We start from the raw sequence: 14,176 nt of genomic DNA, 5'->3' as shown, positions 1-14,176 counted from the left end.
GAAGATGCCTAACCTCAGGCAAGTATTTTAGCAGCTTTGTCTCTTGGTTTACTTGTTAGTAAAATTAGGACAACAATGTAACCTGTCTCATAGGGTTATAGTGAGGATTAAGTCATATAATACATAACATTTAGTACAGTGTAAGTTCTTAATAAATGCTTTCACAATTTTTCTTATAAAAGTGAATGAGAGAGTAATATTATAGATAATTTAGTATTACAAATTAATATTTAACTTCTAGAAATTCAGAGTTTACTTTTGAAGCTAAATAGCTTTCCATACATTGGCTATCTCTTTGAAGACAATTTTATATTTGCTAATGTTATGTAACTTTTCTAATTGTATGAAACTAATAATAACCAATATCTATTGAGTGCTTCTCTTATAGTAGGCATTGCTCTAAATAGTTCACATACATTATTTAAGTTCCAAAAAACTCCATAAGGTTGGTATTATTATTATCTTCATTTTATTAATGAAAAAACAAAGGCTTAGAGAGATTTAAGACCTGCTCAAGGTCACAGAGCCAACAGATGACAGATCTAAAATGGACATTCAGGCAGCCTCACTGCAGAGCTCTTGCACCTGACTGCCACTTCCAACTTGCCTCCTGGTTATGACAGATCTTTATCTTACCTAGTTAGATGAGCTTCACCTGCTCCCAAGGACTCCTTATTGATGAGGAACTTCTGAACTTTTGCTTTTGACATCAGGCTGAAGAGTAAGAGATGTTTACAGTGACAGTTAGAAGCTAGAGAGATGAGAATCAAGAAGCTTGTGAAAAAGGAGGAAGCTTTAGACTGAGACACACACCCAAGGCGTGTCCCTGACACACCAAATGCCACAATGCACTTGCAGGTTAGGAAATAGTGGTCTACATGATGCCAAATAACCAGTTTGACAGAATCCTTCATGTTTCCACTGAGTGTCTGTCATTGTTGGGAGGACTTAGCAACATTTTCAAACCAGTGTGTCAAACAGGGAAGTAGAACATACTCAAGATCTTAATGGACAATCAGAGATAATAGTATCTCCCTTCCCCATTTGATCCTTCATGAGGATCAAATGGAATAACATATATTAAAGAACTACTGTCATACGTGCAGTGTGTAGGGATATGTGTGATTGTAACTCAGTTGAGAAAATGAGGCAACCCTGACTCCTGGGTCCTGAAACCAGAAGGAGTTTAGAACTAGCAGTATGGCAGAGGAAACTAGCTTACATGCCAAAGCAATCTGTCTTGCTGTCAACTTTGGCACAGTAATCTCTTTAAGGCAGTGGTTAAAGGCGGGAATGGAGGCCTGAAGAGATAATTACAATTTTGCTCTCGGCGCCACATGAAATACCAGATAATAGAGGCACGTGTGCCTCAGTTTTCTACTTCACTTTGTATGCCTATGGAGCTTAAGCAGTAACTGAATCGCTTTCATCTCCTAGCATGAAGAAGGGTGGGGAAAACTAAGCTGCTACCCAGAATAATATAGGAGTTTCAGTTCTATTAGTTTGGATTTATCTTCAAATCCTTTCAAAAAATGTTATTTTATGTTGTCCAAATCCTAAAATCTGTTCTTAGGAGTGAGAAATTTCAAGCCAATTAAACAAATGTGGAGTAAAAGGAAGTTCTCAGCTTGCTGGAACAGGGAAAAGTTATGCACCACTCCTTAATCCCTTAGTCTTGATGAAAGCCTAAGCATGTTTTGCCCTGATTGATAGTATGATGGAATAGGTATACGAATTTTCCTGGAATCTCTCATGGTTTTTAACTTTAAAAACAATCTTTTCTAACAAAACCTTAATGGAATCTTTAGAAAGTTCCAAGAAGCACAATGTTGTTATTAATAATATTGATTTGTTGCCTTAATATGGAAATAGCACAAATATAATTCAACTTCTCAGATCTTTACAGATTGTAGACTAGCTCAAATCTTAAAAGAATTTCTACATCATTGATTTATATTCCTTCCTCAACTTTGAATTATTTGAATAATCAGGAAAATTCTTGTAATTCTTTTGTTTGTACAGAAAAAAGTCATGTCAAAAAGATGAAGCTGAAGTTTCTTATAATGCTCCATCACTCTTCCTATATAAGCTTGCTATTTTAATAAGTAGTCATATATTATTGAATATTGTTTTTTCTATATTATATATTCTGTAATATTCAATAATACATTCCATATTATATATTTTCTATGTAACAGTATGTAGAAAATACATGTTATAATTCTATTATATATTTCAATACTCATACTGAAATTAATTTAAATGAAAAAATTGAAACTTGTTCCTTGGCCCTGTGGAATACAAAATGGTACCCCCTACTCTCTAGATGCTCAAATTTTTCCTGTTTTTTTTTTTTTGTTTGTTTGTTTAATAAAATTAGATTATAGTAGAGTTAGAAAGGGTTAACCTCTCAGGAGGCATGTGATATTTTTGCAGTCTTGGTCCAAGAATTGTATTACAGCCTGAGCAAACTGCTTAATGATAGTTGCCCATTGAATTGTGAAGATGGCAAAAAATATGTGGTTGAACATAGATCCTTGACTTTGGGATCGATCTGTAAAAATGATTACTATTTCCCTTCCAATGTTCTAATTCAAAACACATTTGCTATTACAGTATGGTTATCTTTTTGTTTGTTGATTTCTTCTTTCTCCCCAAAGGCTGCTTTTTCAAATTTTCTCTTGAAAATAACTAAAAGTTAAAAAGGTTAGGCTATAACCAGCAAAATAGAAACTAGTGAGAATTTTGAAAAATAAATAATTTGAACTTCACACTTTTGAGACAAATTTCACCCTACAGTAAAAGACTGTGTATGAACAAGAACCTGGATTTTGTCTCTTGCTCACTAGATAATTTATTTTGTATCCTAAAATTCAAACAGTATGTAATAGAACCATAAATGTGCATAAGCGTATATGTTTATGTATGTAAAATTATTAATTAGTACTCTGTGGCTTAAGAGAAAATAATTATATTTAAAAATTTTACCTCTTTACTCATAAAGCAAAGTTGGCAATATTCATAATTTCTACGAGAAACAGTATTGTTTTTGAAATTATATGTTGGAGTAGAACACCCTTCCTTTAGTGTCAGTGAAAATGAATCTCTATTTCAGTGCCATCTATACTACATCCATCTTCAAAAACAGTAATGGCTATAATGGAGAGAAGAGAGAAATGACAAAAGGTCTATCAAACATAATTAACTAAAATATTAAAGATTTTTGAAGAGGCCATAATAAGTTTGTTGAACACACATCCATCCCAACTCAAAATGTTTAAAGGAAAGATCACTTACATTTAAAGAGAAGTTATTACAAGAGTTCTGGCTGCTGTCCTTGATAACATCTATGTTCTGGAGTGGCAGGATCAGGACTGTCCACGTTTGCGACAAAGGTCAAATCTTTGTGAGAATGAAGGGGAAGGGCCATACCATTGAATATGAGGAAAATTATATCATTTTCCTCCAGAGAAGTTTACTCGCCTCACTTCCTACTTATTATACAGCATATATGTATGATATTCTCTACAGCTCATTTTGTATTTGAATTTCTGTAGGAGGCATATTCAAATGTAGAATTTTTTTTTTAAAGACCTAGGACACTTAGCTAGACATTCGAGTTGGATCTAGTTTTAGATTGTCCCATCCAATCTGCATGAGTAAATAAATGGTGATTGGAATGTGCAAAGAGATAACATTGGTTGTTTTGATATATGCTCCTTTTTTTCCTGAATTAATATTCTATTTTGAGTTACTGATAAATCACCTTCAAATCTTGCCAGCACCCTGAAAATAGATAAATGGTTTTTAGTGTTAGAGTTTCTTGATTTCATTCCTCCTCTAATTACCATCACTATCAAAAATTTTTGCTGAGTGAATGAGTGATTGAATGGATGATTCTAGAAGTCTAGAGAATGCAGCTTAGTTACTGAAAAATACTAATAATGTCATTGTAAATAATAATAGTGAATTAGCATTTATTTAGTACTTAGTATGTGTCAGGTATTTTACTTTGATATGCTACCAACTTGGCTATAAATTCCAGTAGCTCTCTTTGCTGTTAGGTGTGTTTCAAAGGAAATTTTTCTTGATATTACCTACTAAATTTAATAGAAACAGGAAATTCACAGGAAAACTTCAGTCTTGTCCTATTTTTTTAAATAAATTGGAAGAGATACATTGTTATTTACAGATTGCTTAGCATACGAATACAATTTAAAAATTGCTACTTGATAGCAGTTTTTCGATTTTTCAGCCTCCAAATTATCCTTAAACCTGATAACTGCTATAGCACAATCTAATATCTTTTACACAGTCTGTGTTCTTTCATTTTTCCATACATTAAAAAAAATCTTATAAATGCAGAGCTATTCCATTTTCTTACAAATAACCAGAATTTTTAGGGGATAATTACCTTACTCTTTTCATTATCTCAGCATGGTCCGTTAGAAATATAATGTGAACTACATATGTAATTTAAATTTTCTAATGGCCACATTTTTAAAAAGTATAAAAGGTGAAATAAAAATTTTAAATACATTTTATTTAAACCAATATGTTCAAAATATTATTTCCACATATAATCGGTATTATTATTAATGAGATATTTTCTGATATGGTTTGGCTCTGTGTCTCCACCCAAATCTCATCTCAAGGGAGACCTGGTGTGAGGTGATTGGATTGTGGGGGTGGTGTCCCTCATGCTGTTCTCGTGATATTGAGTGAGATCTAATGGTTTTGTAAGTGTCTGGCATTTCCCCTGCTTGCACTTCTCTCTTGCCTGTCACCATGTAAGACATATTTACCTCCCCTTCTGCCATGATTGTAAGTTTCCTTAGGTCTTCCCAGCCTTGCAGAACTGTAAGTCAATTAAACCCCTTTCCTTTATAAATTACCCAGTTTCAGGAAGTTCTTTATTCTCCACTTCATAGCTATTATCATCATTTAAAATCACATATCTGATCTTATCTTTTAAGTAGTCTTGAGAATAAGACTTTAACGATTTTGTTTTCAAAATCCTGTGAGTGGCTAGGAGGGCCTAAAACCAGACTCTGCCTATCCGTTTGAGCTCATCTCACCCCATTCTCTCTTTGGCTCCTTGGGCTTTTCAAATTTTCTTCATTTAGCTCAGCTCCTCACCACCGGAGCTAGTCCCCTACCTGTAATAGCTGGCAGATGTCACAGATCTCAGCCAAAATTTCATGTCTTCAGAGAAAACTTCTCTGCCTACCTTGTTGAGGGTATACTTCTTTTTGATCGATTCATCACAATTATTAAATTACAATTAAAATTCAAGTATGTAAATTAGTATAGGTTGACCATTCCGTAGCCAACATTTTTTTTAGCACTGACATGACACAAGTGGAAAATTCTATATCTGACCTCATATAATAGGTGACACGTAACACAGTCAAAACTTTTTCATGCACAAAATTATTTAAAATACCATACAAAATTACTTTAAGCCTATGTGTATAAAGTGTATATGAAATGTAGTAAATTTTATGTTTAGATTTGGATTCCCATCCCTAACATATCTTATTATGATATGCAAATATTCCAAAATCCAAAATATGTCTGGTCCCGAGCATTTTGGATATGGAATACTCAAACTATAGCTGTATAGTATCTGACATTTTCATTACTCTGAGCTCCACTTGGGCAGGAGCAGTGTTTTCCTTATTATTCTTCTTGTTCTAAATGGCTAATTTATAATACATACTTTAACATTAAAGCATAAAGTTAAGAGCTTGGCTACCTAAAGTCAAGGTTTCAGAGTTTAGAGAACTAATATTTTAAAGCAAGTTGCCCAGTATCTCTAAATTTCAATTTTTTAATCTGTAAAGAAAAGACAAGGCTATCATATTATAAGGCTAGCATGAAGATTAAATGATACAATTCATGTAAAATGCTTACACTATTATTTCTTTATGAAAAAGGCTCAGTGAACTTGAATGATCATGGAGGTGACAATTTTTGTCAAACCATATGCTTCTCTGTTTTTGTCCATGTACACCAAGAAACAGCTTCATACTAGAATTTCCCATGTATTTTATTACAGGAAAAGAAAACACTAGTCTGACCAAATTGTAGTTTTTGATATAAATTATAAATGTGTTTTGTTTTGTGCTCTGCAGCTCCTTGTACATTTCAATCACATGAATCAGCATGTGTAAGTGCAGTCATTTCTGGGACAGTGACAAGATCAGTGTCAGGATATGCCAGTCTGATAAGCCACAGTCACCAAAGAGGTGTCTACCTCTGAAGCCTTTTGGTACCCTGCCAGCCTGCCTTCCCCTGCTAAGACTCAGATCTCCTTTAATACCCTCCCCCTCATGCCTACAGCCTCTTTATTTGTGCCAGGAAATTCTTGATAAATGAGTCTTAGCCACATTTGTATTAATTACATGTTGTAGATTACCGCAATTTCTATAGGGCCCAATCAAGTGCTTCATAACACTTGACACTCCCAGTTACCAAACATGTCCTCACTGATCATTGACTGTCTGCCTGGGTGGTTGTTTTCCAACCCTATATAAGGAAATAAAAACAAATTCAGCAATCAGCAATGCAAAATTCAATGTCTGGCATCCAATATAAAATTGTTAAGCATGCAATAAGGCAGGACCCATAACTAGGAGAAAAATTAATCTATAGAACAAATTCCCAAATTATAGAGGTGACCGAATTAACAGAAAATATGTTAAAATATATATTAAAATGATGACTCAAGAATTTAGCTCTATCAAACTTTTAACCAGAGACAGAATAATTATCATTATCAATATTATATATAATTTTATATTATGGCAGATAGCATGTTATGTAATATTACGTATTTATTATACATTGTTATACAATTCTTTAATACATCATAATTATATTGCAATATATGTAATAAAATTATAAATTATATAGTAATATAGTATGTTATATAATTAATGAAATCAAATATTTAATTAATATAATTGTTACACGATAATAACAAATGGTAGTGGTAGTATACTACTGCTGATAACAAATTACCACAAACTTAGCAGTTTAAAACAATACACATTTATTTTCTCACTGTTTCTGTGGGTCAGTAGTCCAGGCATAGCATAACTGGGTCTTACTATCATGCGTTGGCCAGGATGCTCTCTCAGTGTGAGGTTACTAGGGAAGAATGGGCTTCCAAGTTTATTCAGTTTTGGGCAGAATTCATTTTCTTGTGGTTATGTGACTGAAGGCCTTGGTGTTTTGCTGTTTTATCAGCTGGAGTCCACCCTCAGATCCTAAAAGCTATGGTCAGTTCCTTGTAAAGTCACTTTTCTCAACACATCTGTTTATTCCATCAAGCTAACAAAAAGAATATTTTGCTCCAATGTAATAAGATGACTGACTGACTGACTGATTTATTTATTTATGTATTGATTGATTGATTGATTGAGACGGAGTCTTGCTCTGTCACCTAGGCTGGAGTGCAGTGGTGTGATCTAAGCTCACTGTAACCTCCACCTCCCGGGTTTAAGCGATTCTTCTTCCTCAGCCTTACAAGAAACTGGGATTACAGACATGTGCCACCATACCCAGCTAATTTTTGTATTTTTAGAAGAGAAAGGATTTCACCAAGACTGGTCTGGAAGTCCTGACCTCAAATACTTCTCCAGTCTCAGCTTCTCAAAATGCTGAGATTACAGGTGTGGGCCACCATGCCAGGTGGACTTCTTGTATAATGTAATCAGGGATTGACCTCTTATCACCTTTACCATATGATGTAACCTAATCAAGGTTGTGACATCTTACACCTTTGCAAGTTCTGTTGGCTTGAACGAAGTCTCATATCCCACCCACATTGAAGGGGAGGAGATTATATGAAGGTATATATACTAGAAGATGAAAATCATTGGGAGTCACTCTATGATCTGTTCATCTCATTATTTTTATGAAAATCCACTTTGTTGGAAAAAGGAAAGTGCATTTAATTTTATTAATATTCCTCCATCAACCTAATTAGGTCTTGGTAAATTTCCTGAGGTGCATCCTGGCCAAGGTAAAAATCCACATGATTGTAGTGTGGAATCAGCTTGTAATAAATAAGGTTGGAAATTTGAGGAAGTAAATTTTCGACATCCTTGGGATCAGCCACAATGTCCCGTCCACCATTCCATATTGCTGTTGGAACTTCCATCTTAGTAATGTTGTATAAAGGAGGTGTAAGCTAAATACAATGAAAGAGATAGAAAAAAAGTTTTACAGAAAATTACATTATAGAAGTAACGTTAACTGTCAGCTGTTGAGCAAATTCTTTATATGCTACAAGTGTACAATTAGTTTACACAATGATATATAAACATTAAAATGTTAAAAACACTTGACCACTTTTATGTACTAATATGAATTGTGAATCAAAAAACTATTATATTTCTGACTTGCACATTTGGGAAAATAAGGAAAGATTCTAGAGGAAGAGGATTCTTTTTCTTACAGGGAATCATCTTTCTAGTTAGCATTTGATCTCAGAATGTTACCTTTTCAAACTAAATGTTGGATAGGATAAATATCCCTTCTGGTAGGCACAAACTTGGGCTCAGTGGCATTATTAATATTTGGGAATCAACAGACTCTTCAGGGAGTAATGAGACCAGTGCATGAAAGACATTTTAAGCATGTTGTTAAAAGGAGTCAGTCTGGGCTGGGTGCAGTGGCTCACGCCTGTAATCCCAGCACTTTGGGAGGCCAAGGCGGGTAGATCATGAGGTCAGGAGATCAAGACCATCCTGGCTAACACAGGATGAAACCCCATCTCCACTAAAAATGCAAAAAAAGCCAGGCGTGGTGGCACGTGCCTATAGTACCAACTACTCAGGAGGCTGAGGCCAGCGAATCACTTGAACCTGGGAGATGGAGTTTGCAGTGAGCTAAGATTGTGCCACTGCATTCCAGCCTGGGTGACAGAGTGAGACTAGGTCTGGGAAGGAAGGAAGGAAGGGAGGGAGGGAGGGAGGGAGGGAGGGAGGAAGGAAGGAAGGAAGGAAGGAAGGAAGGAAGGAAGGAAGGAAGGAAGGAAGGAAGGAAGGAAGGAAGGAAGGAAGGAGTCAGTCTGTTACATTAGAGTGGCTATAGTATTACATAAATCCCGGCAAATTTTCCTTTACTACTTCTTTCTTGTGTTGATCCAATGCAGCCCCTGGTCCAGATACCCAGGTCTGACCAGTTAGTCCTCCAGTCTTCTGGACACAGTGATTGTGTGAGAGATGGGCATGTGATTAAAACTGGGCCAGAGTTCTTTCTGGAACGTTTTGCCATATCCATTCAGAATATGGTATCTTTTGGTGGGGGTGAGGTGAGGGGGGCATTGGAAGAACTATATGAAGTAAGTCCATCTAGTCACCACTGTTTCCTCACAAGAGAAAACAGTATTCTGAAATAGTGTGTGTGTGGTACTCCCCCACCCAACTCCTGCCATATAGATCTAACTATAGCAGTTGGGGAGAAAAGTCAGATTTTTCACAAGAATTAGAGTTATACATTTTCACTATTGTAGTTGTTACAGTAGTTATGGTGACATTAAAAATTTCCACATTAAATATTTTTTGGCTGGCTATGGTGGCTCATGCCTGTAATCCCAACACTTTGGAAGTCCAAGGCAGATGGATCATGAGATCAGGAGTTTAAGACCAGTCTGGCCAACATAGTGAAACCCCATCTCTACTTAAAAATATAAAACTTAGCTGGGTGTTGTGGTGTGTGCCTGCAGTCCCAGCTACTTGGAAGGCTAAGGAAGGAGAATTGCTTGAACCTGGGAGGCAGAGGCTGGGGTGAGCAGAGATCGTGCCACTGCACTCTAGCCTGGGCAACAGAGCAAGAAGACCCTGTATCAAAAAAAAAAATTCCAAATTTCTACATCCTAGATTTGAAAAACCTAAGTATCACTGATGACTGCTTTTTCAGTTTAAGCTCAGTCTATCGGCAAAAAGCCAAAATTGTTAATAAACTTCCTCACATACTTGGGAATAAAATAATAAAAACAATACACATTTCCCTTTAATATAAAATTTTTCTCTAAAAGTTTTCATAGATCTGATGACACACTACATCAAAAGTAGTACTATTTGCTAGGGAATGGTGTGCCAGACACACTATCCCTGGCAGATAATACTATTTCCTAAAGATGATACTTTTTACTTATGTATCTTTAATGATCTGTACAATGGTATTTTAAAAAGTGGCTAGTAAATGACATCCCAAAGAACTATTGAACAGTCTTAGTCATTAAACATAGATAAGAAGTCAGAGAATATGTTTTAAAAGCAAACATTGTATGTTTTTGTTTGTTTGTTTGTTTGTTTTGAGAAGGAATAAGTATAGCAGGAGAAGATTAGACTTTAGATCCAGGAATCCTGAGTCATATTCTGATTGATTTTTCCCCTTCCAGCTTTTATTGTAGATTCAGGGGTTCATAAATAAATTGTGCATCATTGGGGTTTGGCATACAAATGATTTTGTCATCCAGGTAATGAGCACAGTACTTGACAAGTAGTTTTTCAATCCTCACTCTCCTCCCACTCTCCACCCTCAAGTAGCCCTAGTGTCTATTGTTCCCCTCTTTGTGTCCATGTAAACTTAATGTGTAGCTCCCACATATAAGTGAAAGCATGTGATATTTGGTTTTCTGTTCCCATGTTAATTTCCTTAGGATAATGACCTCCACCTACATCCACATTGCTGCAAAGAACATTATTTCATTCTTTTCCATGGCTGCATAGTATCCCATGGTGTATATGTACCACATGTTATTTATTCAGTCTACCTCTTATTGGCATCTAGATTCCATGTCTTTGCTATTGTAAATAGTGCTGCAATGAACATATGGGTGCATGTGTCTTTTGGATAGAACAATTTATATTCCTTTCAGTATATACCTAGTAATGGGATTCCTAAGTCAAATCATAGTTCGGTTTTAAGTTCTTTGAGAAATTGCCACATTGCTTTCCATAATGGCTGAATTAACTTACATTCCTTTTGTTTTGTTTTGTTTTGTTTTGTTTTTTTCTTAACTAAATAGAACATCGTCAAATATTGAAAATGCTGTCATGTGGAAAAGATATTGAACTGTTACTGGGTGGGCACAAGGTATAAAATCATGACCAAAGTAGAGGGAGATAAATTTTACTTCAATACAAGGAGCAATTTTGTAGCTGTTTTGTACAAGGTTGGAATGGGTGACTTGGGAGGTAGATAATTTCCTGATATTGTAAGTCTTTTAGCAAGAGTTTTTTTTTTTTTTTAGATAGGTATAGATAGATAGTATTCTATATTTAGTTCATATAACTTAGTTTATTTTTTTTTCTCCTTTTAACTTTACTTTCTACAATCTTGTTTATTTCCTTTTTTTTTAATGGATTGGAGGTTTCAGTGGGACAGGAGAATCACAAGGAATCAGGTGTTCAGAGGAATGTATTGAGTAGAGGTGAGGAACTAGGATGTTGAAAAGTAAAAAAAGGAGAGAAGGAGAGGAAGAAAGAGGAAGAAAAAGAGGGAGAGAGAACAGGAATATTGCTTCATTCTAAAAATGGGTATTAATAATGGCTGATCAATATTTTGTGTATTTAAAATGGAGGACTCTATAAATATTTATTGAGTTTACTTGTTCCGGATCTGAGTTGAAGTCCTGGATATCCCTATTAATTTTCTGTCTCTTTGAGTCTAAATCTCATATGGGTCTTATGTATCTGGGTATTAAGATCTCTTATTGTTGCATTGATTCTTTTACCACTGTATCTTTGTTGCTTTGAAATCTATTTTATCAAATGTGAGAATTGCAACTCCTGCTTTTTGTTTATTTATTTATTTTTGCTCTCCATTTGGTTGGTAAATTTTTCTCCAGTCCTTTGTTTTGAGTCTTTGTGTATCTTTGGATATACCGTTAGGTTTTGGCTATATCTTTTGATTGGGGGATTTAGTCGATTTAAATTTAGGGTTACTGCCATTTGATGTTAACTGGCTATTTTATCCATTCGTTGATGTAAATTCTTCTTTATGTTGATGCTCTTTACTTTTTGGTATATTTTTAGAAAGGCTCATACTGATTGTTCCTTTCTATGTATAATGCTTCTTTCAGAAGTTCTTGTAAAGCAGGCCTGGTGGTAATAAAATCTCTGAGTACTTGCTTGTTCATAAAAGATTTTATTTTTCCTTCAATTGTGAAGCTTAGTTTGGCAGGATATGAGATTCCAGGCTGAAAGTTCTGTTCTTTGAGTATGTTGAATATTGGCCCCTACTCTCTTCTGGCTTGTAGTGTTTCCGCTGAGAGATCTGCTGTAAGTCTAATAGGCTTCCCTTTATGGGTAACCTGGCCTTTCTCTCTGGCTGCCCTTAGTATTTTCTCCTTCATTTCCATCCTGGTGAATCTAACGATTATGTGCCTTGGGGTTGTTCTTCTTGAGGAATATCTTTGTGGTGTTCTCTGTATTACCTGGGGTTGAATAGTGTCCTGCTTTGCTAGATTGGGAAAATTTTCCTGGATAATATCCTGAAAAATATTTTCCAGCTTGGATTCATTCTCTCCATCACATTCAGATACACCAATCAAACATAGATTGGGTCTTTTCACATAGTCCCATATTTCTTGGAGACTTTGCTCATTCCTTTTCATCCTTTTTTTCTCTACTCTTGTCTTGTTGTTTTATTTCATTAAGTTGGTCTTCGACCTCTGATATCCTTTCTTCTGCTTGATCCATTCTGCTATTTAAACTTGTGCATATTTCACTAAGTTCTCGTGTTGTATTTTTCAACTCCATTAGTTCATTTATATTCCTCTCTATATTGTCTATTCTTTTCAGCATTTCGTCAAACCTTTTTTCAAAGTTCTTAGTTTCTTTACATTGGGTTAGAACACGTTCTTTTAATTCCCAGAAGTTTCTTATCATCCACCTTCTGAAGCCTACTTCAGATAATGGAACACAGTCCTTTTCCATCAGGGCTTGTTCCGTTGCTGATGAGGAACTGCAATCCCCTGTAGAGGGAGAGGGGTTCTGATTTTGGGTATGCTCGGCCTTCTTAGGCTGGTTTTTTCCCTTTATAATAAATTTATCCGTCTGTCATCTTTACAATTACCGCCTTTCTAATTAGGTTTCTGAGTCGACGTCCAATTTATTGATTCCCAGTGCTGGGATTCAATCAACCCACTGCGCCGGCCAAAATAGCAGCGATAAGACTGATGGTGCTCTTCTGCCCAGGAATCTCTGGTCTGGCTTCCTTCTTGAGTCCGCAACAAGTGGCTCTGCCTTCCCGGAGCTCCAAACACCGGTCAGTAAGGGAACCAGTCCTGTTTACTCTGCATGAAGAGCTGCCGCACCAAGGCACCAGCAAAGCCGCTGCACCGGCCACAAGAGTCCCCTAGAAATCTGCTGGTCCGTGGGGCTCCTCCACTAGAAATCTGCTGGTCCGTGAGCGATGAAAATTCGTCTGAAAGTGTGGCATCCTCTCGTTCTCTGAGCTTTCACTGGGAGCTACAATCCTGAGCTGTTAGTGATCAGCCATCTTGGATCTCTCTCAAGAGAGAGATCCAACTGAAGTTGTTTATCAGCCTAAGGAGCTTTTGGAATGAGACTGTGGGTTTTTTAGATATAGAATCACATCATCCATGAAAAGAGATAGTTTGATTTCCTCTCTACCTATTTGGATGCCTTTTATTTCTTTCTATTGCCTGACTGATCTGGCTAGGACTTCCAGTACTATGTTCAATAGGAGTGGTGACAGTGGACATTCTTGTCTTGATTCAGTTCTCAAGGGGAATGTTTCAAGCTTTTGCCCACTCAGTATTATGTCCGCTGTGAGTTAGTCATAGATGGAGCTTATTGTTATTATTATTTTCCTTTCTTTTCTTTTTTTTGAGACTGAGTTTAGCTCTGTCACCCAGGCTGGAGTGCAGTGGTACAATCTTGGCTCACTGCAACCTCTGCCACCTGGGTTCAAGCTATTCTCATTCCTCAGCCTCCTGAGTAGTTAGGATTACAGGCCCCTGCCACTACACTTGGCTAATTTTTTTAAAACAGTTTTGCTCTTATTATCCAAGCTGGAGTGCAACGGTGTCATCTTGGCTCACCGCAACCTCTGCCTCCCAGGTTCAAGCAATTCTCCTGCCTCAGCCTCCCGAGTAGCTGGGATTACAGGCAGGCACCACCATGCTGAC

General features: G+C 36.2%; 1 protein-coding gene across 1 annotated transcript in view; it reads right to left on the bottom strand.

Moving 5' to 3' along the window:
- Positions 1-7,040: 7,040 nt before the first annotated feature.
- LIPK (lipase family member K) overlaps positions 7,041-14,176 on the bottom strand; it is a 32,292-nt gene continuing 25,156 nt past the window's right edge. Inside the window, 1 exon segment of the mRNA XM_078344018.1 lies at positions 7,041-8,200. Coding sequence (XP_078200144.1) covers positions 7,970-8,200 — 231 coding nt within the window. The 3' untranslated portion in view covers positions 7,041-7,969.

The sequence above is a fragment of the Callithrix jacchus genome, chromosome 12 (genome assembly GCF_049354715.1).
Source record: "Callithrix jacchus isolate 240 chromosome 12, calJac240_pri, whole genome shotgun sequence".
Lineage (NCBI taxonomy): Eukaryota > Metazoa > Chordata > Mammalia > Primates > Cebidae > Callithrix > Callithrix jacchus.
The sequence above is the reverse complement of the archived record's forward strand: the minus strand, read 5'-3'. Positions and strand labels throughout refer to the sequence as shown.